The following is a 27,687-nucleotide window of genomic DNA, read 5'->3' as shown; positions in this document are numbered from 1 at the left end:
AACAAAACGAGTGGAAATAATTGAAATCTGGTGTCCTTTGAAGAAGATTGTTTAAAATATTTTATAGGATGAAGAGTGAAGAAGATACAGGATTATGAGGAAGGAGACAGAGGCGCTGAGTAAAGGTGGGGGCGTCATGACGTCACGATGAGGCGTGCAGCAGAGAGCCGGAGGAGAAAACCAAGGCTGCGCAGCTCGGAGATAACCACAGCGGCGGATACCGTGGAGCAGCGTCTACAGACCACGCTTTATTGGATTTACTGAACACCTGCATGGGACACCGTGAGGCTTTTTCTCCCCTTTGTTTCTGTCTTCTACTGGAAACCAACTGGTGAGTAGGCTAACAGAGCGACTTTTGTTTTTAGCGCAAAAGGCCCGGATGCTCATATTTGGGTTTTTACGCGTAAAATGTTGGAAATATGTTTTTGACCCCAAAACCTTATGAAACCATGTTTATTGGCGTTAAGTGGGAATAAAACACATGTTTAAAAATAATTTCATATCTGAGCTTTAAAAAAAAACAAGCAAAACTAAAAAAAAAAAAAAAAAAAGAAACGCGCTGGTCAGGGATGCCTGTCCGTTTGGACGGGCAGAGGTTCAGCAAACATAAAAGCAGCGAGCAGATTCCTGCAGATAACAAGGACTCTGTCTGCCAAAGAGAGAGTGTGTGTGTTTAGTATTAGGGCAAAAAGTAAACTGATGTTAATGGAGGTCCAAGACATGGGGGCTGACTGGATAAATTATGGAGAGACATTCAGTGGCACTCTGTTTGATGCTGAGCTGCGGCTCAGTAAATATTTTCTTTTTCTTCTTTTTTTACTCTGTAGTTTGTTTGCTCCCTTTTCTGTCCAGTCCTATTTAATATATTTTAGGAGGAATTTTGGTACTGAAATGAGGGCGTAAAACGAGATCATTAAAAGCTGTATCTAAATCCTGCATCTTGAACTCAGAGAAATAATTGCGCAAACAGATCAATGTTAAGCTATAATAATTCGAGTGTTTCTTTTCGCTCTATATACTCATCGCCTTCTGTTTTTCAGGCATTTGGAATGGAGCTGAATCTGTCGAAGAATGTGATATCCTGTGGGGACCCAGGTATGGATCATCCTCTCCGATTTAGATCTGGTGATATTGAAAACACAGCATATATCCATCAGCACAGAAGAATTTATGTTTATGGAACAATTTACAGATTGGATTTAGTTAATCAATGCAAATGTGTATTCTCATGGTTTAACCACAGTGGGTGTTTTATAGATTTCGAGTCGGTGCTGAGAGCGGAAATACGCGTAGATATGCAAAATTGTGGTCCGGTGCAAATGAAATATAAATTCGGGCATCATTTCAACCTGCAGGAACTAATGAAACAAGCTGAGTTTTTATATAGGCCTACTTAAGAATTGTTTTGGTTTTCTGCTTTTGAGTTCATTGTACACCTTAAATTTAAGTAAGAAGGACGAGGAGAATAAATGAAAATATACTGTACATCAGGATACATTATATATATATATATATATATATATATATATATATATATATATATATATATATATATATATATATATATATATATATATATATATATATATATATATATATATATATATATATATATATATATATATATATATATAATGTATCCTGATGTACAGTATATTTTCATTTATTCTCCTCGTCCTTCTTACTTAAATTTTATAGTCTATAGGTTATAACAGTCACTTTAGTTTACTTCGGTTATAGACAAATGTTTTCCATATATTTATTCAGAAAAACATTAATAAACATTTTTGTTTAAGTTGATAGTATATTGTTTTCTGATAAAAATCTACCCTGTTTTAGTTAATTTCATCAATTTCTTTCAGGTCATTTAGGCCACTTGACTCTTGTGAAACCTGGATGTTATGGCAGAAAATAAAGCATAGATAACATAAAGCCGGACAGTAGACCAATTAAACATAATGGAAATTGCTGTGAGAAACGGTTACATTTCTTACCCGGAACAGCTTTATATGAAACAATCACATTTTCAAAGGTACAGAATTGCAAAGAGGCAAAGCGATCAGAAACAACAGGGGTCAAATCGATTTTATTTTTGTTTAAACTTGGAAATAAAAAAAATTTAAATTTATATACCTATTGAAGCTCCTAAATTTTCAGATAACGTAAAAACAAAACAAAAAAAAAATCGTGGATCTGATAAAGCTTGTTTTTAGCGTGGGTCAGAGGCAACAGCTTATTTGGAGGATCAGCGGAATCGTGCAAGAAACATTATTCAGGGTTTAATAAGATTTTATCAGATCAGATAGATAGATAGATAGATAGATAGATAGATAGATAGATAGATAGATAGATAGATAGATAGATAGATAGATAGATAGATAGATAGATAGATAGATAGATAGATAGATAGATAGATAGATAGATAGATAGATAGATAGATAGATAGATAGATAGATAGATAGATAGATAGATAGATAGATAGATAGATAGATAGATAGATAGATAGATAGATAGATAGATAGATAGATAGATAGATAGATAGATAGATAGATAGATAGATAGATAGATAGATAGATAGATAGATAGATAGATAGATAGATAGATAGATAGATAGATAGATAGATAGATAGATAGATAGATAGATAGATAGATAGATAGATAGATAGATAGATTTTAGATTTTAGATTTTAGTTTTGGGCAAAACAAAATTCTAGGCCCGTTTTTGATCAAATTGATTTGAAATACAAAACAAAAATCTGACATCTTTGTCTTAAAGAATATAGAGCCAAATTGCCTTGGGAACCAAAGCAGCTGCTCACCTCGCTTATGCCTCAGTCCGGCCTTGGTAGGTTTGGAGATACTAACACCTTGAATGAGAACCTTGGATGTGTTTATCGGAGTTTTCAATAAAGAAATCAGTCCCTGTTGGGAGTTTTGTGCTTTGCTGATACTCGATAGAAACTAATCTTAACAAACGCTGTTTGGATTTTCTTTTTGTTAGATGTCAGAGTGCAGGTCAAACAGGCCTTGGCCCACGCAGGGTAACCATCACCAAGGCAATAATCAGCTCAGTACTTCTCCAGTTACCCTCCGTGTCCAGTTACATCTCCACTGCTGTTCTCCTTTGAATCACCTCCGCCTGCTTTGTTTTTGCCCCCCTTGTCAACTCTGCTGCAGGCGTAGACAAAAAAAAGAGACTGTACTTTTATTCCTCTTTATGTTTGCTTGGTGATTAATAACGCTTGCCCAGTTTATTTTTACATCGTGGAGAGGAGAGAGAAAAGACTGTGAGTGTTTGCGCTGCTGCTGGACCTTTAACCTGTCCTGCCGGATGGAAAAGCTTTTTAACTCATCCATCACACGCAAAAAGTGGAGGAGAAGGACGCAAGCCGGGATGGAGGATGAGTTGGGGACGTTTAGTGTATTTAGATTATCTCCATCTATCAGCCCGCAAAGGGAAGGTGGAGATCAGAAGAGCTCCATTTTGGCTGTAAATCCGATAATACTGTTTGAGATGCCTAGAAGGTCAGATTGTTTATTGGGATTTTTTTTTTTTTAGGCCACAGAGCTGTAACCTCCTTTATTAAGTCAGTGGATTAGTTATGTGGGGGATACAGCATCTCTTCTTCTTTGGGCGCAGTGATCAGCAGCGCAGTATTATTATTACAGTTATAGTATTGATAGAAAAATGAAAAATGCGCCCTAAGATCAACCCTTCCATAACAACTTAAATATAACTTTACTAATTAGTGTATCGCTTTTTTGTTTCTTGTTTCCTTGCGGTATGTTTAAGTTAATCCGACCCCTTTTTTACTGAACCAAATCCTTCTAGAAATCCATTTTACGCACTGAGTAAAAGGCTCCCGCTGTGCGTGAATAATTCATGCTTGTGTCGATAAATTAATAGCAGTGCGGTTATAACGCATTAATATAAAAACACTATCACCACCCCAAACTAATGACCCTATTTTATGTAATAAATTATAGCTCTTTTTTCTTTTCTTTTTTCTTTTTTTCTTTAATCGATTCCTTTGGCAAGTCTGCGCAGGTAGCACATATGAGCCCCTGTCAATGAAACACGCAGCATGCAGGGTGGAGGTGAGGAGCAGGAGGTAAAAAGGCAAGCGCTTGTTGAGATCTTGCGTAATTGTGCCTCGTTTGGGCCCTTCGGGGGTGTTTTCCGGTTGGACGGGGATCTTATGTCAAAAGTCTCTGTCATACAAAGGCAGAGGAAGCTGCAGACTGGCGCCGGGGACTCTCCAGGCTTAAGACGCAGGTGGATCACATGCTGGTCGATATGCAAAGAACCATAGGACTAATTATAATAGTGCGCGCATGAAGCAAAATGCTGGAACATCAGCACGTGAGAAGGAATCTGCGGAGTAGCTCAGCCATGTTTTGCATGCACGGCGCCCAGCGCAGGAACACAGACACGAATGAACAAAAATAGATACTACCTATTTCTAAAAAAAGAAAGAAAGAAAAAAGAAAACCATTTTGAGTGACTGTCCACTATTAGATATCTGCAAGCTTAGATTGTTAATTTCATCCACGTCAAAGAACACAGGCATGCATAGCTTTAACGGTAGTTAAAGCTTGTATGTCTTGAATTATTGAAAAATCTTTAATGATAGAGACATTTCTTTGCATTTCATTTTATTTTTATTTTTATTGGATATTCAATTTTTCTCCATTGCCCTGAGGCCCTGTGAGCAGAAGCTTAGATCACTTATTGTTCAGACTGGCTCTCCCTTAACTGATCAAACTGATCCACTGCACAAACTGAGAGAAATTCTGGAAAACAGATCTTTCAGTCTGCAGCTGTGCCTTGAGTGAGTCCTGCACAGTTCAAGGGCACAAACCCTCCTGCATAGAGAATATGGTTGTTTTACTGGGAAGTAAACTGTGATGCACGCAGTCATGCAAAATGCATGTGTCCAAAATCCTCCAGACAGCATGCACCTTCTGTTTCCAGCGTTGATCTAAATGTTAAATGCAAATATAAGTAAAACCATAGGGATGCATTTGATGACGTCGCCTGAATATGGTCAGAACAATAATGCATTAGCAGTATAGACATGGATTGCTATTTGCAAAACAAATTTAGCACAAAAAATTATTTGAGAAACCGGATAACTTTCACTAAACGTGTTTGGGATTAGCTACAATTTCAAAAACCTCCTGGTGAGGTATTTTATATCCAGTGTGCCTTTTAAACCATACACATCTATTTAAAGCTATTGAAGGTAGGCAGGTTATTTCCTTAATTTAGCCAATAAATTATATTTGAAAATCTTACTTTTTCAGCCTATAACTCCTACCCAAATTTAGCCAGAGATGTCAAAAGTTGATTTTAACCAGGTTAGAACATCATCAGAGAAGACTCTTAATGTCTTGTCAACTTTAACTTATATGATTTAATGTTTTTAAATGTGCACAGGTCAATTCCATATAACCTGCAGAGATAAGCAGGTCAACTACAAAGTTTAAGCACCAAAAACTAAAGAAAAAAATTACTAATGTTTATATATAAAAGTGTGTAAAAACAACATAATGTAATATAAAAATTGTATTTCATATTGCATTGAATATTGATATAAAAGTGATATATAAAAATATATAACGATTTAAAGCCAAAGGCATAAGTGAGCTGCTTTTTAAAACCTCCATGCCAGCAGGGGGCCCCAGCAGGGGGCCCCTAAGATCACTTGCCATATCCCAAAATGTAGCTTTTAAGTCAAGACATAAATCAATAGATCAGTTTGCCTACTTGAAAATCATTCTGAAGAAACTGAACTGATTTGGATAGAAATGTTGCTTAAACTGCTCCTTATGATTAGAAACAGTCCAATGAGCTTTATAAATATTGGTCCTGTCCTGTCTGTGTAGGCCCATCTCATGCACAGTGAAACTGCAAAAATTACTACTATATAAATTGCAATTTTAAACATGCGCTTTAGAAATTGGTCCCTATTTCTTGGCTATACAAAGTCGCGCTTATATGATTCACCACAAGTGTCTAATGACACAGTAGAAGCAAAACACAAATTTGTTGTGAAACAAATGGAAAACTAACTATAAAGAACAAGCTTGGGTGGTTTTGAGGATATTATATTTTAAGAATATGATATTGCTTCTATTTTCAGGCTATATATATATATATATATATATATATATATAGCCTGAAAATCGCCCCTTGGAATTCTTCTATTTATTATATATATATATATATATATATATATATATATATATATATATATATATATATATATATATATATATATATATATATATATATATATATATATATATATATATATATATATATATATATATATATATATATATATATATGGCTTTTCTTACAGAGAAAAAAGGGATACCAAAAGCACCATGCTGCTAACATTGCTTCATAATGATCTGGCTGCCCATTAAAATTGTATGAGAGGTGAAAGAAGACATGCTTTCCAAATGCTTTTAAATGCTTTTTCCCTATTCAAAGTTGAAAAACTTATTTCCTTCTATCCTCATGGCACCAGTGTAGGCACATTAAATATCTAAAAGTGGATCTTTATGTGCTTTTCTGTTTAATTACCGCATTTGGGTAGAGACGATGTAGTCAGGGGAAACAGCAACAGCCTCTGCTCCACACAACTCCAGGCTGCTTTGTGTGCATCAGCGCCAACTAAACGCATTGAGGTCAACGGTGCCATCCTTAGTAGCTTCATCCAAGTGCAGGCTTTTAGCGCTTCATTAGTCATATACTGCGAACGTAAGGGAGTAGTCAACGTTTTAGCGCGTACGTTTGGAGTTTCTTCTAAATCTGATCGTACATTAGTTAAGAGAACAAGCAGATGTCAAAACAATGTTTTATCCTCTGATCTGTAAGCAAAAAAAAAAAAAAGATATAAATGTGAGACTAATCACAGTCTTTCGGCAGTAGAGTGAGGTGTAATGAGCCATTCATCATCTCTGGCGTTGAATCAGTGCGCTGAGGGCAGCTCCTGTCAGAGCGCAGCGCTCATCATTCATACGGACAAAATAAACTCCACATCATCGTGCGCTTTTCTCTCAGGGGGAACAGTAACGGGCAGGCCTGTGGTGGTGGAGGGTAAATGTTTACTCAGCTCAGTACATATCCGAGATATTATACAAGTGCGCACGTAAGGTGTGTAGGAACGTACCCAAACATGAATAAAAGGCATTTTAACCCACACACAACACACACAAAAAAAAAGGTTTGAAAGCGTGCTTACGTTTAGAAGGCAACTGAAAAAAGAGAAGTTACAAACCGCAACAGTTGTTTAATTATTTACTATATGTATTTTGTTTCATTTATAGCGCGCCCTTTGAATACCTACCCATATAAACCATATTTCATTCCGTTTACGCGCGTAACTCCAGGGTTATAAGTGCCATCCCCATTGTGGTCACGCGTTTAAAAAGTATAAATTAAGTGCGTCTTGGATCATAATAAAAAGATTGAAATATATTAAATAATATATATTACCAATATTCTTATATGGAAGATTTGCATGTTCAGGTGAGCATTTATCTCAGTTTAACTCGCAGGACCTTAATTAGATTTAAGTTAAAGTGACGTCAGAGTGTCTTGTCCGAGTAGACGTTATCTTGTGGGTTGGACTATTCATCTTGGGGAGGTTCTGTGGAGGAGATGGGTGGATCTGTGCTGTGAGATCGGGAGCTTCCTCTCGGTCAGAGCGCACAGAAGCTTTTCCCTGCAGCGGAGGTTGCGTTTTGCAGTCATTGCAGGGGGAGAAAAAAAGGGACGAGGAAACGTTGGCCGCGCGTTTTTTTTTTCCACTTTGCATAATTCTTATGCTTTTCTGAGGGACAAAAACCCGAAACCTCTCGTGGAAATTCTCAGTCAATGGTTCGGCCGCTCATGTCGCGGTGCACATCTCCCGGCGGGTGGATCTTCGGTCACGTAGCTGCTGCAAGAGCACGACTCACCCAGTTTCTCCTTTTCACGCATCCTTCTCTTTAAGGTGGCATGAATTTGGACAGAATGTCGGAGGCCGTGAGAACCGCGCCGCCCCGTGACGTGGCCGCCGCGTTTCATTTACAGAGACCTTCTGAGGGCAGCCGGGAAACGTTAGAGAACTCAAGCAGCGAGTCCTCAGACGCAGAGCTGGCAGGTAGATGCAACCAGCTGGCTTTCAGCTATACTCTACTTCTTCTTTTGAATCCTTTCTCATGAATTCTTCAGAAACCGCTGTCTCAATGTGTGTTTGTTCATGCGTAAAATGCGCTTTGATCTGCAGCAGGAGGTTAACTTACCCTCCCTTGCTCACAAGCAGAACTGGAGAGGTTTTAGGTTTGGTGCAGTTACACCCCTTGTTTTACTTGTTTCTGGCGCTCACTGAACCAATCACTTAGCAGGATCCTGGGCTATGTCACGGAAAAATGTGCGGAACAGTCTGGCCTGCAGTCAGTAAACGTTTTAAACAAACTATAAATTCCCGGGCCTTCTCTATCAATCCAAACCTAAAGGTCTCCAATAAAATCAAAACAAAAGGCTTGTTTTTCTTCCACGTCTCTAAAGAAGAAAACGCGCATTTTTTTTCCTGATTTATTAGATGAGACACTTGATTAAATTGGAAAATATGTTTATTTTACTTTTGGATCTCTTTTTTTACACGATTACCATGTGTGACTGGCTTGCCTTTGCACGTGTGCCCCCTCTCTGTTTAACAAGAATACATGATTGCACCACGGAGATAAGAGTGGCCTGATCTTGTCGTAAAGATTTTATCAATGAGACCTAAATCAGTTGTAAATGGCAGCGATGTAAGCGAATATTTGAATATGTACCTTCCATAAACTGGTGAGGAGTTTATGAAAATATTTGCAAATTTCTCCCTTCCATTCACTCTTCCCACCCGTTAAAACCTTCTGCTGTTTTGCAAACTGCGAAACTTAATCCCTGTGAGAAAATCCAGCACTGTGACAGAACCAACACAGAGCAGAACAGCTGGATGAGCTGTATCCAAGCTGCGCCGCAGTTCTTTCATAGTTTCTGCTGTTTGTTTTATTTCCCGTAGAAAAGGAGAGGAGCGCTGAGCACAGGAGCGATGACGGAAGCGCGGATGACCCCAAGAAGAAGAAACAGCGACGGCAGCGGACCCACTTCACCAGCCAGCAGCTGCAGGAACTGGAGGCTACCTTTCAGAGGAACCGCTACCCGGACATGAGCACCAGGGAGGAGATCGCCGTGTGGACCAACCTGACCGAAGCCAGAGTGCGGGTAAGAGGCCCGTGGGGCTGTGCGTAAAAACGCACCCATGCTGACATTACGCATCGATGTATCATAATCCTCCTAGCAGTTTATACTGTTTTTTTCCACCACTGAACCAAGAGGTTATTTAATTTTTCACTCTCCTGATGTATTTGGATAAGCTTCAAATATCCTGCTTATTTTAAGGAAAATTTAGACTCAAAGGTTCATATTGGATCGTGGCACGCTTAGTAAAATTTATACTCCATTATACTCCTTCCAGGTGAGGTTATTTTGGCCTTTATGATCTTAAAAGCGTTTTTGTTCCGCTTTTTTGAAGGATTAATGTTCGTGCGAAACGTTGACGCATAAAATACGCGATTTGAGGAAGAAGCTGTTCTGTTATAGAGTAGATTTAGATTTTAAACACTCCCTGTTGTCAGTTTTCGTATTTCTAAAACCAAATTTTCCTTCAGAAGGACACTGAACGCACTACAGCCAAATATTTATGTTCACATATAATTTAAGCTTTGTGAAGACAGTGGACTCTTTAGTAATAGTGTAATAACTATATGGAGGCAAAGGATTATTTATTTTTGTCTGATAGCGTAAAGCTTTGAGTGGGCTTGACCAAATCTGCACCTTTGGAACATGTATTCAGAAACTTTGTTATATCAGAGAACAATTAACAGCGCAATGATCAGAAACCTATTATTTTCATAATTTAAATTGTTTTCACGCATATTTGAAGGGAAAAAAAGGAGGAAGAGTGAGACATGGTTATGAGCAGCGTGCGTTCAAAAGCAAACAATCCCAGTAGGTTTTCATTTACAGCAACCGGCGCCTGACAGGCAGTCCGCACGAAGATCCACAGGATCGAGTTGCATAAAAAATGCATACCAGGGTTTGAAGGGTAGAAACAGAAGGACTTTCAGGTTGAATTTTAATGTCAGTAATGCTGTTTATTTCTGACGAATCAAGGAGAAATGCAAGATATTTGTGCGCATTTGTTAAAATATACGTTTTTAAGGTGGTTATATTAGCAGATTATATAATAAAGGGTTTTTTATTTTAACTCTGTTTTAATCGTATTGCCAAAGATTTTTCTCTCTCTTTTTTTCTCTGTGAATCCATGACCTTCTTTCGGTTCTAAATCCTCCCTGATTCGTCCTTTTAGAAAGGGTTTCAGTGGTTGATTAAAAAAAAAAATCCCAAACTGCTTTCCGATTGCTGTTGCAGTCCACAGAGGCCCTCAATGTTAATTTAACATCAAAAAGTGCAAATTCGGCTTTTATTTTGCATGCATATTATATATAATAATTTTAATCAAAGTTTAACACTAATTATGTTGAGTGAGACTTTAAAAAGCACAGTAACACACTTTATTGTGTTCTTAGAGTGTCGCAACTTCAGATACAATTTTACGGCCTGTTGAAAAGCGAATGCAAACAGACATAAAGGAGCAGTTTGGAACAAAGAGATGAGCTTCCTGTTAATCCACTCTGCTCAGTTTTCTTTAGAAAACTCAGAATGTTTATTGGACATTATAAGGTTAGTTGAGAAGCTATATAAAGTTGTGTTTTTAAGTTTTTTTTTTCTTTTTAATCGCCTCCTGACAGTCCCATTTTCTGCGTTTTAAACTAATCTACTGAAATCCGAGGAGCCTAAACGCTTTATTTTATAAACTCACATTAAATTGAATACGAAGTGACTGAATTTGATGTTTCAAGCGTTTTAGACACGATCCGCTGCAGAAATTATTAAAATTAGTTGACTAACTTAAGCCTTTCATCTTATGCCTGATAAACAGATTTTGATGCTTTAGTTAAATATAGATTATTAATAAATACATATAGATATTTACTAAAACTAATCTTGAACGTCAACCTTTGTTAAGAAATTAATTTAATCTTATGTTTTTCTTTGTAAATGACTTTAAAGTCATAAAGTACTAAACGATTGAAAAAAAAAATAAGAGAAACAATTATTAATTTGAATATATTGAAATAATAAAATATTGCATTTGAATAAAAAATATATATATTTAATCTTGAAAAATATATTATTAATTATAAGATTTGTGAAAATGTATTTGCTACAGTTGAACTTCTATTTAAAGTTAACTCTTCCAATAAACAAATTCTAATAATTTTCTCGCTCGGCATTCATTCAAACGTGAATAATCTCCATTTCATTGCTTCAACCAAAGCCGCTTATCTCTGTATTCGGACCTAAACTTTCGGACCTAAACAATTTTTTTTACTTATTTATTTTTCTAAAACTTTACGAGTAGCTGATTATCATTATTTCGCATTTCATTGGACTGTGCATTTGGAACGCAGAGACATGAATTGATGTGGACTAAACTCTCTATAGGTGCATCTAAATGAGGCCTGTTTGTGTATTGCTCTGAGATTACATCTGTTGTGATTTGGCGCTATATAAATAAGCTGAGCTGTATAATGAAGATTGTTGCTGTTTGGGAGGGAGGGGGTGCTTTTTATTCCTACTATAACGCCTGTGTACCTTGCAGGTGTGGTTTAAAAACCGCCGGGCCAAGTGGAGGAAGCGGGAGCGCAACCAGCAGATGGATCTGTGCAAGAACAGCTACCTGCCGCAGTTCAGCGGCCTCATGCAGCCCTATGACGACATGTACCCTGCTTACACTTACAATAACTGGACCAACAAGGGCCTGACCCCGGCGCCGTTATCCACCAAGAACTTCACCTTCTTCAACTCAATGAGCCCGCTTACTTCCCAGTCCATGTTTTCCGCTCCTAACTCCATCTCCTCCATGAGCATGGCCTCTGGGATGGGCCACTCCGCCGTGCCCGGCATGCCGGCCCCGGGCCTCAACAACATCAGCAACCTGAATGGCATCGGTACCTCCGGTATCAACTCGGCCATGTCCTCTTCGGCGTGTCCGTATGGCCCCCCCGGCTCGCCGTATAGCGTTTACCGGGACACTTGTAACTCCAGCCTGGCCACTCTAAGACTCAAGTCCAAACAGCATCCCACGTTCGGATACAGCGGGCTGCAGAGCCCCGGCTCCAGCCTCAATGCCTGTCAGTACAACAGCTGACGGAGCCAACGGGGCCCCTAAATGTTACACAACCGCATGTTCGAAATGAATGGGCAACGGACAACTAAACTGGAACAACTTGCGATCATTTTTTCGTAAAAGAGAAAAAATGGATTTTGCGGGTTACATGTCTACCAATGAACTTGAACAGCAATTCAAACATCCAGCTTTTTGGATCTAAAAATGAAGAGGTGTCACATTGCTGAGATGTATAGATTTAAATGTAAATATATATACAGGTCTAAAATAAGTAAAAAAAATAAAATAAAAAAAAAGATTTTTTTTCCTTCTTTCTGTGCTGGCTTGTGGCTCTATTTCGAGCCTCCATTTCGTCGTTCCCCCACTTCCATTTCGTACCAATGCACTTAGACAATTTAATGATGAAGATACATGATTGTAAAAATGAAAAAAATAAAATAAAAATAAATCCCAGGCATTATTTCATTTCATAAGATGTAATTATCTCTATTTAAAAAAAAAACTTTGTACGACCTGATATTTTAAAATTGTTTTGTTTCTGAGTAGGCTTACCAGAAAAGGACCACCAGGCGGTTGCGTTTTCTATCTAAAAAGTTCAGGTAAATTAGAAAACTACTAAGAGGGCAAAAAATATAGAGAGACAAAAACCTCGTAAAAACACTGAAAAAACGATCTAGAAATAGGTACAAATTTCTTAAATTAGGTGAATTTACCCTTAATTTAAGTAGGTAAATGAGACAGTTCGCCAATGGAATGAGTATTTTTACTCTTAAAATAATATAATCAGATAATATGCACTTGAAATAAGAAAACGCAATTTTGTTTTCCTATTTTAAGTGTAAAAAAAAAAATCACTTATTTTAAGAAAAAATGACTTATCTAGATTTAGATTTTTTTTTCCAGTGAATTGATGACAAACAGTGAGTTGAAAAGAAACCTTGCGGTTCCATTTCGTACCATGGAATGTCGGTACGAAACGGCGGAGAGACGAATTGCCCAGCGCCTCTTGTAGGATTTTAAACACTAGAGGTGGGAGGATGTGAAATAAGAAAAAAAAAAAAAACAACAACACTCAAATAGTGTTAATCTGAATGGAGAAAAAAAAGAAGAAATCTGACATCTATTGTATATATTCTATATATGGCTCTGTGTGCTTTCGTGGGCTGACACCCACACTTTTTGACTCCTCAACTGCTTCTCCTTTTATTTGCTGAAATGAAAGAAAAACACAACAACAAATGTTTAACTTGACGTGCTTTGTATCATAATGTAAGACTGTGCAGAAGTTCTTTAGCCTGAATGTAAATAGAAAAAAAAGTTGATTAAAAGTTCTCATGTGCAAAATGTAACATGTTTGTTTGAATAAACCCAAAGAAAATAGATTTATTTCAAACACTTGCTCTAACTGAGTCTTTATTTAACAAGACTCGGAAGGAGGGAGGGGCAGGTTTATTTACCCCTGTTGAAATGAATTTACAGATGTTAATCTTTTCATCAAAGATAAAAAAATATATTAAATAAATATTATTAAAGGATATGATAAAATAAAATAAACAAGTATGATATGCTTAGATGTCAGGCTTATAAACACAATGTCTGTATCACTTATACCATATTTGTGTTGGCATGATATTTTTTAACAAATCCCTAAATTAAACTCACTTATGACCATAGATCTTTGAGGCATAACATGACGTCACGTCATCGTTTCCTTCCATCCAGAAGCTCAGTGGAGGCCTATTCAGTCAACACCATATCTTGTTTTCTGACACCTGCAGAAATCCTCATATCTATATTACTGCCCATTAGACTGATATTAGTCCACAGGACAAGTGCTGCAGTGATCATTGTGTGCTTAAACTGATAGGACTCTTTGCGAGATGGGATTAGGATTAATAGCATCGTTAAATATGTTCCTAATTAATAATCTGATCAATAATCTATATAAAAATTATAATTTGAAATAAATAAGAGTGTGAGGCGGACTACAAGAGCATTTTTGTTTATGCTTTTCAAATTATGAATACACACATGTATTTTTAAATGAAAATTAAATTTTATTTAACTAACAACTGAAATTTTTTTATTAATATTTAATTCTAGTTGGAAACCTTGTTGAAACGATAAGCAATACAGGTAAATTGTCGGTCTAAAAATTTGAAACAATATTTTCCTTAGAGACATTGCAAATTAATTCTGACTTGAAGAGATTTTATACAATCACAAAATAACTTCACTTCTTACTTTCAGTGATTTATCTAAACGTTTGGTAACTTTTAGATGTAGTTTTTTTATATATATATATAAATATATATATCAGTGCCAACAGAAGAATGTGATCAAGAAGAATATTTATTTTCTCTTTCCTGTTTATTTAATGTTTCAAGCTTCCCTAACTGAACACTGCCTTAATATTTAGCGCTGTCACATTTTAAAAGTCTGGAGAACTTTTTAATCCCATCGCTTTAAATATTCGGTGCATTTATTTTAATCCTAAATCTTACCATGAACGTACCACAACATCATATTTTATTAGTTTGGCATTCTACTTTTATATTCTAAATTATTTTATTGTATGTCTTCAAGATAGGGTTGATTATTAAACTAATTCCACTTAAAGAAAACCACAAATAAGCCTTTTCTGCTGCTCACAAGTCAGAACACCTGCGGCGCGCAGCGTCCAGAAATTCTTTTCCAGGGCGCGCCCGCGTTCTCGCCCAGGCGTTTGTTTAAAACGGGCACGCGCATTACCTATAAATGTAGCTATTTGCTTTGATTTGAAAATTTTTGACAGAGGGACGCGCTGCAGTTTACTCTGCCATAGTGATTCGCAACAAAAACAAAGCGCGCAAACTCTTGTAAACGTTTCCTACGGTATCCCTGATTGCAGCTGTAAACCAGGTATGAATGCGCACAGACCTGCAGGGCAAAGTTCAACGCGCTGCTTTGTACCTGGTAAATATTTGAACAGTTTTCCCCTGGTTTGGAAATCCCCACAATTCTCTGACATAGGACGTAATAGAAAATAATAAAATGAAATTGAATAGAATGTAGGAGTGTATAAAAAAAATACCCCTTAGAATTTTAAGTTAAAATGGGTCTGTTAATAATAAAGTTAAAGAAGCTTTGTGATCAATAAACCTTTTCAGTTAAAACTGGCTGGTCCATTCCTGCTTACCAACTCCAAAGCATTCTTCTAAAGTATTTTTCTGCAGAACGATTAGTAGACTGAAAGTAAATAATTCCTTTCAATGAGGTGAGATGGAGCACAGAAATATCTAAACCCTGCATCTGGAGGAGCAGGATTGGCCTCAAAGTATTTTGGGCAACCTGATAGGCTAAGTGTGTTATGTGGGCATTATATTCAACAATTTAAAAACTACAATTTTATTCAAATAAGGGAATGTGGGGTCATTTTTCAAAACCAAGAGCTCGGTCAGAAATGGCCATTTATTCTTCTTTGGGTATATCTGACTGGCTGAATAAATTTGGTGTAGTGATGAGATATGGTTTACAAATTCTGGAATTATACCTGTAAAAAGTATGGTTTTAATGTAAACGAGCAGTGGCTTAACTCCCCTAGTGAAACTATGAGGCTGCAGCAGGAGTGTTATGATTAAGAGCTGTTCAAGGTGCCCCATTTAAAACCATCACCATGTACAAAGTGGAAAATAAGTATTTGCACCCTTTCTATTTTGCATGTTCTCCCACTTAGACATCATGGAGGGGTCTGGAATTGTCATTGTAGGTGCATATCCACTGTGAGAGACATAATCTAAAAAAAATATCAAGAAATCACAATCTATGATTTTTTAAACAAATTATTTGCATGATACAGCTGTTGTGAAGTTGTTTTTTTTTTGGGGATTTTGTCTCTCTCAATTGGCATGCACCTATGATGACAACTTTAGACCACTCCATGATTTCTAAGAGGGAGAACTTCCAAAATAGCTGGGTGTTCAAATACTTATTTTCCTCACTGTAGCTCATTGGCTCACCTTGTTTTCCATTTTTATCTGCAGAGGTTGGAAATATTCCCCACTAGCTCGACTGCAAAATATTTTATCAAATAGAATTTTAAACTTACTAATCAGTGATGCACACTAAAATGAATCTAACAATCTAATCAATTAGGAAGAATGCCTTAAACAGGCTTTTAGTCTGTTTAGCATTACAAGTATTATAAAAGTGATGCAAAATAGATTCTTACACAAATGCAGTCAAGGTGGCCTCCACAGCCTGAAATATTTAACTATATCAGCATGTTGCAGCAAGTCTGCGATCATTTTTTTTGTATTGTCCAGGATGTGCACATGATTAACTAAAATAAAACACTGAGGAGTGAGCAAATAGAATTAATTTGGAGCCATTTTGCATTTATCAGCTATACATACTTAAAATGTTTGTTTTAATTTGCATCCTTTTAAGTGTCTCATGGTAAGTGTGATAAAACATTATCACCTCTCAGTGTCATATCTGTTGTGAAAGAAACCTTTGATCAATGTCCTTCTGAAAAATAGTGATTTGGTTACAGCTTTTCTATTTTACTAAACCAAGAAATCTGAGCCATATTTTGCAGATAAAACTAAATGGTTACAAAAGGAAAGCAGGAAAATTTTCAGAAAATGCAAGTTTGTCACACATGTCTTCTTTTAGGTTTTTGCCCACAGACTTTACATAATTCTGACATAATCAGAAGCATGTGTTTTTACTTCTAGCTGTTATATAAATGCCTCATCCTTATCAACAAAATAAGATCGGCTGCTGCAAAAGCTGCTCAGAATGTTTTCTTTTTGATGCCGTTCCTGATCCCCATCTCTGCCAACATTGAAATAAATCTTGTAGTTTATCGGTCAGATTCCAACACTATAACAGAATTGAGGCTAATAATTAGTAAAAATCAAGAGATTGGTCTTCTTGTTTTCTATTATCAGCTCTTAAACGTATATATACCCTAGTATAAGCCAAAGACATGGGGTTTAGACCTTCGCTGTTTTATAACTTATTTAGCCATCCGTTGCTGGACATTTCAGATTCTAAATGTGTTCCACATTAGCAGTTGCTAATATCTGATTATTTTAAATATGCTGTTTGCCATATTTGACAGTTATTTGTTTTAGAGATTGAAGCTTTATGGATAGAGGGATAAGGGCACTAAAATAAATTGTTTCCAATCCAATCAGGACTATATATCTAGTCAGTTGATTGGAAGAGCCATTCAATTAAAGAGGTATATCATGAGTTAACTGTTACCCTGTGCAGCAAGTTACCCTATGATTTATGAATCCGATTGTTAGATTTAAAAATCTGTTGACACAGTCCAAAAGAGGGATGGCCTGATAGAAGTATACCATCCAAACCAAAATACAATAGCATAAATCACTGTAATTACATGCATCATGAGAAAAAGCTGTGATTACACCCAAGTCTCTGCATCTGTGCTGCAGTAAATCTGACAAAGGTGACACATGACAGTCATTTTGGGATTAGTGACTGCTGAGTCGAGCTGCTGAGACTTGAGTGAAAAGAGGGCAGTAGGTGACTGAACAAAATGTCTTAAACTGAAGGCAGCAAAGTATTAATTGTTAATTTTGATATGAAGAGAGATCCCAAATTCTGATCCATGACTCTATAGGGGAGTTTTGGCCTAGTGGGTTAGAGTAGTCCGCTTGTGATCTGAGAAGGTTGCAAGAACGCGGCTTGATCCAAACAGCCTCCATTCTGGGTTCCTGAAGAGTGTGCAAGACTCTTAACCCCAATGGCAGCCCACTGCTCCCCAAGGGGATGGGTCAAACTGCAGAGAGTGAATTTCTGCAATAAAGGGATTTATATTGATAGGTCATGGAGTATGCTGGGAATTTTTTATGGAGGTAAACAAGTATAAGTATCATAATATCAGATGTAGGATTGGATGAGAGGCACGATAATACTGGCAGCCCAGTGTTTCCATTGGATACGAAGGACAATCACATTGTTAGCATAAAGATCCATCGCTGGATGTGTTTGGAGGAAATTTAAAATGTGGAAAATACCACTTCAAAAAAACAGATATGACATGACAGGTAAAAAAAAAAACACACATTATCTTGAAAAAAGTGCACAAACGCAAACTGTTGTATATTGTTTGAAAAACAAATTTTTTACGAAAGAGTAAACAAGTTTGTTGGATCGCAGTAGTATAGCACAGCTGCTGCAACAGCACTTTCTGGAATGACTGACAGCTGCTGGCCCAGCCTACAGCTGCAGCTTCGTCCCTCTCTGCTTCAGTGATTTAAGGCATTATGCTGACATGATGGAAAAAATGTTATTTGGTCATAATTTTAATGGCCTTGAGCAAGATATTTTTCAAGGAGTGCTCTTGAGAAGATAACACAAAAAAATCTTGTAATGATTTTTATTCTGCTATGAATTAAAAAAGGAATTCTAAATATGTAATTAATTTACTTAAAAAAAAAAATCTTTTTGAGAGTTTATTCCTGATTAGTCGAGCATAAAATTTAAAAGCTACTTATCCATGTTTGGTTCAGGTTGTGGTTATGCAGTGTAGATGAGCCAGAAGAGCTGAGAGGTCTGGGTGGTTGATACAGCTAATAACTAATAATTAAAGGAATACTTCACACTGTCTAAAATTTGAAACCAGTATCCAGTTACTGCTTGACATACCCAACACAAAGTAGTGCACAATTGAATTTATTTACAAATGAAAAGCTTTAAAAACTGTGCTGAAGTTTTTTCATCCATCCACCCATTTTCCGTCATGCTTTTCCCAGGTGGGGTCGCGAGGGGTGCTGGTGCCTATCTCCAACTGTCTACGGGTGAGAGGCAGGGTACACCCTGGACAGGTCGCCAGTCCATCGCAGGGCAACACAGACACAAACAGGACAAACAACCATTCACACACACACTCACACTTAAGGACAATTTAGAGAAGCCAGTTAACCTAACAGTCATGTTTCTGGACTGTGGGAGGAAGTTGTAGTACCTGGAGAGAACCCACGCATGCACAGGGAGAACATGGAAACTCTATGCAGAAAGAATCAAACCCCGAAACCTTCTTGCTGCAAGGCAGGAGCGCTACCCATTGTGCCACTGAGTAGCCAACAAGTTTCCTCATAATTCTCCATAATATTTTGAGCGACATTCTGTTGCATTTGACAGCTGCAACTGAGTTTGTACCTACCAGCTTTTGAAAGTTAATTTAAGTCTAACCTTTATAAAAATGCTTAAAGGAGAAGTCAGGTCATATTCAGAATTCAAACTTCTGAAAATACTTTATATGAAATTATTATATACTGTTAAATAAATGGTGTGTTTTTAATTGAGAGTAATTTCACTTGAATGTTCTTTACCAGAGACATCCATGTTTGTCAAAGAACACTACTGCCACCTACTAGTTTGTGACGTCCCGGTTTGGTATCGGCTGTTGATCATGTCCCAATGCTGTGTCTGGTGTTTGTCACAATGCGCTATTATCCAAGTCATCGAAATGTTGGCTACATATAACGTTTTTTTTTCTCTGGCCAGAAGTTCGATGGTAAATCCTCCCTCTTCAATTTGGCAATCCAACGACCAGGACCACCCGTCCATGGAAGATCATGAGTCGGAAAGGTAAAATAACAAATTTTGTTTTACTTTTACACAATGTATTACAACATCCAACTGCCATGGATGTAGGCATTGTCATTTTAATTATAGTTCTCCTGACTTTCAATGGCAAAATTCTCTCGAAATCTTCAATAATTGTTGTTGATTGCAGGGTGTCTAGTAGTTCCCATTGATTTTGCTTGTTAAGCAGGGAGAATGCCGCTCGGCTTACCTCACCAAGACGTCAGGAGTGAGGTGTTACTATATTTGGGGAAAAATGACCGGTCCCGGACTTGGTGATCGCAGCAAAATTTTTTTTTACTGATTAACACTAAATTCATTAAATCAGTGAACGTATTAGTTTTAGGTATAGATATTGATCCATTGATCATTCCTAGACAGAAAGCACCTGTGAGCATCAAGCTTCAAATCCTATCATTGACTCTGGGTAAGATGTAGGCCTAGACTTTTAACAGGACCTGAACCCCTGACCCCATCTTAAGTCTTATGCAGCCTACGGCTGCTTTGTCCTTCATTTAGCTCAATCCATCCTCCTATCAACTCTGTCCAGCTTCTCTATACTTGCTGAAGAAAAACATCTACATCGTATGAGTTACCATGGTGATGGGGTGTTCAAAGTGTTTTACCAGACAAATTAATTTACATGATGTTAACCACAATGTTCTGTTTTGGTCGTATCTGATCATATTGCTGTTTCTCTACAGGTCTTGTGGCCAACAGAAATAAGGACTTACTATATCATTTATTCTTGCACCTCCTCAATAAGGTCCAGATGTTTACAGAACACAAGTACTTGTCAAGGAAAGTGTGCATATTTTAAACAGAAAAGACAGATAGATGGTTGGAGAGAGGAGTAAAAGAAGCCTTTTATATAGAATATGAAAAATCAACACTAAAAAGAAGAGATGGCCTTTAGATTCATCTTTCTAATCCTTAATCTGCAGCACTGACTCGTATACCTCAGCAGGTTTTCAGCAATTTACACTTTGGGACATGTAAAAACTCAAATGGTATTTCTGTTTGGATTTTCTGGTGACAAGTACCCAAACATTGAGCTGAAATGAGGGTTGGTGGCCTAATTTCTCCATTCGTGACTTTAGGAGCCCCATAAGCCTGCTACTACAATCATGTTGACAACCAAAGAAGTTTTTTTGGTTGACAGGTGAAACATCTTTTGGGGGGAAAAAAGAGAAGAAGACTGTTTTACCTGAACAGGATTTTCATATTCTGTGTGAAAGAGAATCTACACTGGTGTAATGCATGGCCAGTAGTGGTCAGTTTAACAAGAGGGAACCTCCAGAAGAACCAGGCCCAGTTTGAGTGGCCTTCTGCCACGGCCGACTGAGGATTCGAGGAGATAGAAGCAGACAAGAAGAACATAGAAGCACTGATCTATAAAAACCTTCTATGTTAGAAAAGGTAATAGTAAACTGGCAGCCTAGGCAACTCTGCCTTGGAAACACACAGATAAGCAGACAAGGTCCTAGCCAGTTGACATGCCCAAAGGAATTAAAGAGAGTACATACAATTAGCCGCAGTAAAACTTAGGCCATAGCCATGTTTAGTAGAAAACAAAACCAAGAACTGAAAAACATGCTTAGCTTTAAGCTTTATCATCTCTAATCAAAGGTTTTGATGGCAGAATGGTGTCATTGACAAAATGGACCAGATCAGATGAAGCTACTATGACAAGATAAAACAGAGAGAACACAAAGGTTGAACTAACAAATACTGCAGAATGGGAGAATAAAAACAGAATGAAACAGAATGATGAAATATTGTCCCTATATCCTCCAGTAGCCTAATGCTATAGCAGATGACATTCAGAGAAACATAACTTACCTTCTCCCTCATTAACCACTAGTTCTGAAAAGGCATGGTTTCTGTATTTTTCATCTTTAAAATTAGGATATTGATGTGACCAAATAATTTGTGCATTTTTGTTTGAGGTTAATAAAAAAAAAAAAAAAAATCTAATTAGTTATGAAATTCGATTTGACATTGCCACTACTGCCACCCTGTGTTTTAGAGGGGAAACTGCCTGTTCCAGTTGCTGAATCACCTGTACATGGGCCCAAGAAATCACCTGGTAGGGAGGGCCAAAGCACTGGCCAATGAATGTCTTAGCATGCCATGGCCACCCCTGGTGCCCCATCTAGCACTGGCCCTGCTTAGCCTTCTTGTTGCTTTGCTGAAAAATGCACTTACCACGCAGTAAAATCTGGCCATCTTAGTTGGATGGCCAGATTTTAGTAGATTTGCAGTTCTGACAATTTCTGATGGTGGATTCCTTGGTCTTCATAATGCTGTTTGTACACTATGTTCTCTAATAAATACCTGAGTCCTTCACAGAGGAGCTGGATTTGTAATGATATTAAATTACACTTCGATGGGCTGTATTTACTGACTAACTTCTAAAGTCAATAGGTTGTTCCGAGTTTTGGCTTAGGGGGCTGAATACAAATTAATTAAACACTTTTCAAAGTTACATTCATAGAAACAATTTAAACCATATATCCTTTCTACTTTCACATTAATGTTGGTTCGTCACCTGAAATTCCAATATAATCCACTCAGGTTTGCTGATATAGCAAGACAAGATGGAAAAAAAAAACTTTGTAGAAGAATTTCGGAAGTAAAAGCCATAAAATGAAGAGTGTAGCCAAACAACAGACCACAGCTTCTGCAAATGTTAAGCTTTCTTGACATCATGTGCACATGGCGATTACCATCAGCCATGCATCTGCTGCAAATCCCACAACAGACAGACCCCTGTGCTAAACGCTGGCCTCTGCTCTCCCCCTGGAGGCTTGGAAAGCAGACTTAAGTCCAGATTGACTTCACAAGTCCTTGTTATCTTTATTTGCCAGTATCATATTGCAACTACCAGTCTTGCCTTCCTCCATCCCCACAGTCCCAGCGAGTGTGGCTGTAGTTTGGACACTTAAGGCGGACATATGTGTTTCCATTGGGTTCTGGGGCTACTTGGGAAAACGCAGAGAAATTCTCTTGTGTGCTTGCAGTTTCTTCTTTTGCTTATATTAATAAGTCTCTCTGTCTTGTTGCTTTCTTGATGTCAGGAGCAGTGGCCATTTAAGGCCAGAAAATTAATTTTTAATTTTCCCATCTTAAAGATAGCAAAACTTTTTTTTTTTAGAAAAAAAAAGTGCTGTTTCATCTCAATGTTCGCCATTTACTCATCTCTGCATATGCAGTTGGTTTCAAATCAACCCTGCCCCCCCTTCTTCTGCTGTGCATTGGTGTATTTGTGCGGGCCAGGCTGCAGTCGATGCAGAATTAGTAGTTGAAGCCCAAACTGGATTAAGGAGGCAGGAACAAGGGAGCTCACTAATGGGAAGGCTGACTTGGCTGGTCGCAGCTTCTGGCCATCAGCTGAGGCCAATTATCTGAAGGGGCCACATCTGGCCTGGTCTGGCTCAGCTTGGCCTTGTAAGAAAGCCTGTCTGCTCATTTGGAAAGCCTCCCCCTTCCTTAGAGAGCAGAGGTTGACATAACAGTCAGAGAGCCTTATAGCTTTGGCAAGTTGTTTTTTTCCCCCACTCATATTTAGGTGAAGATCTAGGAAATCACATTAATTCCAGTTTCTAATTTAAGAACAGTGTAGAAAAATATATATGGTCACAGCTTTCACTTTTTGTTCTGACGTGGTAAAATTTTACATGAAACTTGTAATCACTGGAATTATTATGAATACAAAAAATGATCTCAGCTCTCTAAATCCTCATCATTTATATTATTATGCTAAACTTTACTACTACTTATGTATCAATTAATGAAATAAGTGTGAATTTTAAAAGAGTTCATCATTTATAACTGACCAATATGTAAAAACAATTAAACAGTACCTGCCTGACATGATGATGTAGGCCAAAGATAGCCAAAAAGCAAAACAAATTCCCTGATCTTGAGGACAAAAAAGAAGAAATAAAATAAAGAAATTGGTGAAACAGTGAGAGTTAAAAGTATTGTGGAGGATTGTTGTGATTTTTTTAAAAGACCCGCCCTCTCCACTTTACAATAATAAGTTAACTGAGTTCCCTTTTATAGGGAACTCAGTTAACTACTAATCCATTTGGAAAGATGATCACTACTTTCTGCTGCCCATTGGTCACATAACTCCTCCACTGTGGGGTTCCTGCGCCATCTTTGTTATTAGTTGCTGCTGTCAGGTAGCGACAGCCTATGGCGACAGCAGGCCGCTGTGATAGCCCATAATCCATAATGCTTTGTGAGGAAAGCTCTCTGTGCAAAGCATTCTGAGATATATCTCTATTCCGAGGCCTTTTTTCTTCCTCATACACTTCGTAAACACTTTTTCCTCTTATGACCCTTTGCCATTTTCAAAGAACCGCAATGAGAAAGGTGAGCTTCAATGGCTGTCTGAAACTGTAGCTAACCACAGATATACGCCTAAAAGTGGCATGCGAAGAGCGCGTAGGTTGGCCTTATGTAAACATATCGCCAGAATGATTGACAATTAGGAGGACTTATTTAGATGATCCATCCAGAAATAAAAGATTGTCCTCTGTACCTTTAACTGACAACCTCCCATGACTGTCATTAAGCAAAACCAAGACTAAACCAAGACATGCAATACAAAATTAATTTCAGACTCATTACAGTCACAATTCCTAATGAAATTTTAGGGCAACTTTACATTAAAAAAGACTGAAGCCACCATGACCAAATATTTGGTTATAGTTTTACTTAATTTAGTGCCAGTTTGTCCTGCTTTTGTTTTTACACATATAACTACGGTAAGCTCTTGAAAGATCAGCAAAAAAAAAAAAAAAACTAAAAAAAAAAAAAAAAAAACAGGCCACAACACAGAGAGGAATGACGTTATGAAGGAACTTGATTATGGGGTAGTCAAGTTCCGAGGGATTAAGGTTTATTTTAACCTTTAGTTTCTGCATATAAAGAAAATGTAAAAACTTAAATACAACCAAGTAAAGGTATTCATTTTGTACAAAAATAGATACATATTCTAGATTTGAAAACAAATGTTATTCCTTCATAACAGAACTATGATTTCTTCTTTTCTATTCAGGTAATCTCATGGAAACAAGCTTTCAGATTGGCAACCAGTGGATATTTTACTGTTTTGTGTTAAGAACAAAAAGAACATATGTTCGTTTGAAACACAGATGAGATACATCAGTGCCATGCAAACAAGCAATGTGTTTTTTGTTGGTCATAATTAAAAACACCTGAGCTCAGTTGTATTTTTTACATTTTATAAATGAAGGGCTGTCTGGTTTGTGAAGAACAAGGTTAGTCTGATTTTTGCCTCAAAGCTAATAAAAAGGTTTAGAGATGATGTTTGCATTGTGGGGACTGTTAGGTGTACCAATGATGCAATCATGATGAAGCAACGGACTCAGATTTTGTGGAATATAATGTTACGTCATAAAAGCATAAATCCAGAATGTATTATTTATAAGAGCACTATTGTATGTTTTGCATCCCTTGGATTTTTAATGACGTTCAGTTTGAGCAAGTGCTTAGAATTCAAATCAGCTTTAATCACCAAGTTTAGGCTCACAAACTATAAACTGGACTTCAGTTCAACTTTGCCATCATAGAAAATGTCTTAAAGGAATAGTAGAGGATTTCTACACATTTCTGAAAAGACCTGCCCTTGAAAATGCACAAGCACAACCCTGTACCCGCTCCCAAGCCCATTTCTCCTCGTGCACGCTCCGTTTAAATGTTGCTGTTAGCATCATTCAACAAGCTTACCTTCCAAAAGAAGATTTGCATTTTCTCCAATATACCAGACTCACCACCGCTAAGTGAAATTGGGGACGAGTACGTAGGACGGCCTTATGTAAACATATCACCAGAATGAATGACAACTAGGAGGACCAGTTATTTTGATGATCCCCTTGGAAAAAGAACATCCTCCTTTATACCTATAAGTTTAAAAATCTATACAATCCCTTTTTTAGCGGTGAGCATACATGTGTTTGTAGGACGACAGAACTGGTTCAATATACATGCTTGCTATCTAGGGTATCCTGTATGTTAAGTGTGTGTCAGAGAAAAAACACGGGGACATAAACTGTCCCCATTAAGAAAAACAAAAGCAGAATATATTAGTATATTTGGAGTCTGACAGAACCAAGTTTTGGATATAAAAAAAGGAAAAATAATATTGGTTATCTGTAAACTAAATAATTAAATGAGGAGATGAATAAAAAGATCACTGTGTTCATTTAGCACATTTTTCTTAAGGCTAAAACTAGACTGAAGCTTTCTTTAGCCTGGAGGATCAAAGCATAATTGAGGAAACAAACATCTAGTAAAATGTGCTGTACAGAATTTTTGTTTCCAAGACAAAAAGAAAAATAACTATGTCATTATAATTAAACAGGTCTGAACAGGTTATTGCAAAAAACAGGTTGTGAATATCAATTATCAAGTCTTCCCATTTAGATTTCTGTCTAAACTTTGGGCTTTTCTAACACATGAATATACACCAATTTAATGTTAAGATTATATCTGTGAAGATTCTCAGTCATCTAGGTCATGGTCAAGCATGAAAAGTTCATTTTAGGCAATACACATCCAACTGCCTAAACTGAACTTTTCAAGCTTAATCCTACTATTGTCCGCTGTAAGGTGAACATACGTCTTAACTTTTCTGCGGTCTCTTAACAGGTATTCCTCAATAACTGACCTTAATTAGGCTTCATAACACCTAAAACCCCACAGCATGATACTGCCACCGTAGCATTTAACGATGGAAATGGTGTGCTAAGGTTGTAGTTTCTCCCAAAGGGTCATTTGTCTGAGGGCCAACCTTTTTTTTCCCACAGCTTTCCTCTGGTCATTAAAAGTCCACAGATTCTTCCTGCTGGCTGAGTCTCTGTAGTTATCACAGCCTACCAGTTTAGGTGGATTGTGTAGATTGGATAGTTTATATTTGTGCTATCCTCTTTCCATGTTCAAGCCGAGTTGAGCAGAGCTCTGTGAGATGTTTAAAGCTTGGAATATACCCAAATCTCCTTTTAACTTCTCCACAGCTTTCTCCCTGACCTATCTGCTGTATTCTTTGTTCTGCCCGGCTACATTTTATTCACACAAAAAATAGACATATCTTTTATTGTCCCAGCAGCAAAGTAACTGGGTAATGAAGGCATGCAGATTTATAGAAAGTTCAATAAAAGAAGCAATAAGAGACGGTGGAGTGACGGATTTACAACATGCCTGAGAAAAAATGCATAGTTATCAGGCATACTTTCTCTCTAACAAACCTCTGAGGTCTTCAAAGAGAAGCAGAATTTATAGGTTTAACACTCAAGTTGACTCTAGCTACTAATTTGCTGACCTCTGCAGGCAATTGGTTGCACTGGAAAGTATCCAGAGGTATCAAAAGTAAAGATGGTGGAAAGCAAATGCTGATCAACATTTCCAGATTCATATATTTTGAAAGCTATGTAAGATTTTTCTTCTACTTCACAGCAACACAGAACTTTGTGTCGGTCTAGCTAATAAAATCTCAATAATAACAGTGAAGTTTGAGTTTAAAACACTGAAAAATGCAGAAGTTAAAGGTATCCCTCCTTTTGCTCCAATCTGCAGAGCCAAACCAAAGAAAATACGACTCTGGAGGAGGACTGAGACAGGAACAATGAGTTTCCTGCCAAGTTCCACACAGAATACTGAAAAACATTTTCACTTTATCTTATTACCATCTGCAATAAAAAAATAAATAAAACAGCCAAAGAGAACATGGATGTAAAATCTTTGCATCTGG

General features: G+C 37.3%; 1 protein-coding gene across 2 annotated transcripts; it reads left to right on the top strand.

The window, feature by feature from the left end:
* Positions 1-181: 181 nt before the first annotated feature.
* On the top strand, positions 182-12,918 carry pitx1 (paired-like homeodomain 1). Of its 2 annotated transcripts, XM_038290478.1 has the most exons (5): positions 182-331; positions 1,041-1,095; positions 8,010-8,159; positions 9,066-9,268; positions 11,772-12,918. In XM_038290478.1, exons 2-5 carry the CDS (start codon positions 1,050-1,052, stop codon positions 12,318-12,320), a joined length of 948 nt encoding a protein of 315 aa, XP_038146406.1. In that variant the 5' UTR covers positions 182-331; positions 1,041-1,049; the 3' UTR covers positions 12,321-12,918. The 2 variants fall into 2 exon arrangements, with proteins under 2 accessions (XP_038146406.1, XP_038146407.1); XM_038290479.1 differs by lacking the exon at positions 8,010-8,159.
* Positions 12,919-27,687: the final 14,769 nt, after the last annotated feature.

The sequence above is a fragment of the Cyprinodon tularosa genome, unplaced genomic scaffold (genome assembly GCF_016077235.1).
Source record: "Cyprinodon tularosa strain WSP-4 unplaced genomic scaffold, ASM1607723v1 ctg281, whole genome shotgun sequence".
NCBI classification, from domain to species: domain Eukaryota; kingdom Metazoa; phylum Chordata; class Actinopteri; order Cyprinodontiformes; family Cyprinodontidae; genus Cyprinodon; species Cyprinodon tularosa.
The sequence above is the reverse complement of the archived record's forward strand: the minus strand, read 5'-3'. Positions and strand labels throughout refer to the sequence as shown.

Excerpts from the sequence above, each read along its gene's own strand:
- pitx1 (XM_038290478.1), top strand. The coding sequence starts at position 1,050 with ATGGAGCTGAATCTGTCGAAGAATGTGATATCCTGTGGGGACCCAG. Across the intron at positions 8,160-9,065 it reads CTCAGACGCAGAGCTGGCAG|AAAAGGAGAGGAGCGCTGAG; the intron begins GTAGATGCAACC and ends TATTTCCCGTAG. Across the intron at positions 9,269-11,771 it reads TGACCGAAGCCAGAGTGCGG|GTGTGGTTTAAAAACCGCCG; the intron begins GTAAGAGGCCCG and ends TGTACCTTGCAG.